General features: G+C 37.7%; 1 protein-coding gene across 1 annotated transcript in view; it reads left to right on the top strand.

The window, feature by feature from the left end:
• Positions 1-2,472, top strand: part of LTBP1 (latent transforming growth factor beta binding protein 1) — a gene marked incomplete at its 5' end in the record, with an annotated part of 173,896 nt that overhangs the window by 2,626 nt on the left and 168,798 nt on the right. The window contains one exon of the mRNA XM_008581059.1: positions 2,096-2,167. Within this exon, the coding sequence (XP_008579281.1) occupies positions 2,096-2,167 (72 nt within the window). The remainder of the gene's footprint in view (positions 1-2,095; positions 2,168-2,472) is intronic.

Genomic DNA, 2,472 nt, shown 5'->3' with positions numbered 1-2,472 from the left:
ATTTTGATAATGATTTAAGTTGAGTGTGAAAGTACAAAGTTGCTCTCACTTTTAACTAAATACTGATGAAAATAAATTCATGTGTTGGCTCATTTCGTGTACAAAATCGAAGAGATTGATTTCACTTCAGGAAGGGCGATGTGGATTATGAATGAAGTAAACTGTTCGCGTCTTGACATTTACCCCATTTGTGCCATCTTAAGTGACTCACTCCCAAGAAACACACTCAGGGTCCTGTTCTTCCCGTGTCATTTAAAAAACTTTCCTTTCCTTCGTTGGTACTACTCTCTAAAACATACTCATTTTGGAAGAGAGCAGACTTTCCTTGGCTTTTATATGCCATGGTTTTCTTTCAATGCCTTTTTTTTTTTCTTTCACTCAAAGTAGTTCAAACTTAAGTTTTCAGGTTTTTTTTTTTTTTAATGTTGGAAGTTTTTGTTTATCCACACACAGAAAGACCTTTCATTGTTGATCGTTTTTGCTGTGAAAACTTAATTTTAAATGTGCAAATGATTTCATTAAATAGTCTGTTATCCATTAGAAATGTGCTTAGCATGAACAAATCACTTATCCTTTAAAAATTCTTTGAAGAAAATTAACGTAGAATCTTAAGCTGAGGAGGACTTTAAGAAATCATCTGGTCTGGCTCTCTGCCTTGAAGTAACTGCCTGTTGTAACTTCTAAAACAGGTTATTATCTCTTTTGCCTTTGAAGAATTCACAGACCGAGATCCCATGATCTCTGTAGGCAGTCTGCCCCAGAGTGTCTTCATTATATGGGGCGAAACTAGACCTGAGGCCAGGCATCTGAGTGAGGTGACTCCCACGTGCCAGTGTCTCCCCTTTTTCAACTCACTGTCCCAGGCTTCTCACTTTGATCTTCATTTTTAGGCATTCAGAAGGCTCTCAAGAGGCCATACAGCAAAGAAAGGTCATGAAGGAGGAGAGGGACACCACTAGCAAATATTCACCCTACGTAGCATGTGTGAAGGGCAAAATAATACTACTTTTCAAAAGAAAATTTCCCTTTTTACTTTCAATTTTCCCTTTTTTACTCCTCGTTCCAGTCTTTATAGGGGTCTGACCACCCATCTTATTTTGATTACAACCCATTTTCTATCACACGTTATCCTCTTAAGAAAAGAATTTCTTCTTGCGGGAAGTAACAATGATATTTGACATTTCGTGAGTGCATGTCATTGTCAGGCACTGTGGTAGGCATTTTTCATGAATTCTTTCTAAACTCCACAACAACCTGCCCTGCTCGGTAGATGTAAATATACCCCCATTGTTTAGAATTTCAATTTGAAACCCAGGAAGCTTGTTTCCCTGCTATTGATAGGCAGAGCCAAGATTAGAACTCACGTCTGCCTGGTCCCAAAACTTGTGCTATATCTGCTATGCAAGCTGGTCTCTCAGGTCTTACTTCATAGTATCAAAATCTCCATGAATAGGGTTTTGTTGATAAGTTGGTGACTACCACATTCATATTGTTTGGGTTTTCTGAGTAAAGGACTGTATGACTAATCACAGAATCTCTTTTAATCTCCTAGCTTCCTCTCATTGCTGCCTAATCTTCTCAGGTTCATAGTATAAGAAATCTTCTCATAATTAGGATACCTGAGCTTATAATTAAAGCAAACATATAATTTATTGTCTAAACTGGGACACTTTTGAGAGTAAAATGCTGTTAATTAACTTTGCCGTAATGATAGACATAACCCAGGACTCTCCCAGGCAGACCAGGACTTGTACCCTACCTATAATGGATAAGAAAATGCAAACCCATGAAGCAAATTACTGGGGAGGAATAGATCCTTTGTGGTAGAAATACGTATTTAATTACTCATTGGAAGAAAATATGAAACAATCTTACGATTCTTTCAGTTAACATAATAAAGGTTTACTGACAACATTTTAACATACTGAAAAAGAAGCATAATGTGAAAGGAATTGTGGAGATATACATTGGTATCTTATAAATGAACAAGTCACTCTGCTGATTTCTTAAATGGCTTTGGTTATCACATGTGGTAGTTTGGGATTATAAGAATTTAAACTAAGCATGTAACAAGGAATTATTTCTTCCCTTACAGCTTATCATGGATATAACCAAATGATGGAATGCCTTCAAGGTTATAAGCGGGTTAACAACACCTTTTGTCAAGGTAAGGTTAACTGAGTTTGTTAATGTGTACCCAGCAGTTGTTTGGGCTTTGTAGAAATTTGAGTAGTTTTGCCATAGGTTGCTCATTAGCCCAGCATGTGACCGTCACATGCTCATTAGCCCAGCACATGCACCACCTCATGCTCTTTCCGTTTAGCTAACGCAATATAGAAGTTTAATGTGTAGCTGTATAGGTTGCTCATTAGCCCAGCATGTGACGGTCACATGCTCATTAGCCCAGCACGTGCACCACCTCATGCTCTTTCCGTTTAGCTAACGCAATATAGAAGTTTAATGTGTAGCTGT

Source organism: Galeopterus variegatus, unplaced genomic scaffold (assembly GCF_000696425.1).
Source record: "Galeopterus variegatus unplaced genomic scaffold, G_variegatus-3.0.2 Scaffold2244, whole genome shotgun sequence".
NCBI classification, from domain to species: Eukaryota; Metazoa; Chordata; class Mammalia; order Dermoptera; family Cynocephalidae; genus Galeopterus; species Galeopterus variegatus.
Note: the sequence above shows the minus strand (reverse complement) of the source record. Positions and strands in the feature narration are given on the sequence as shown.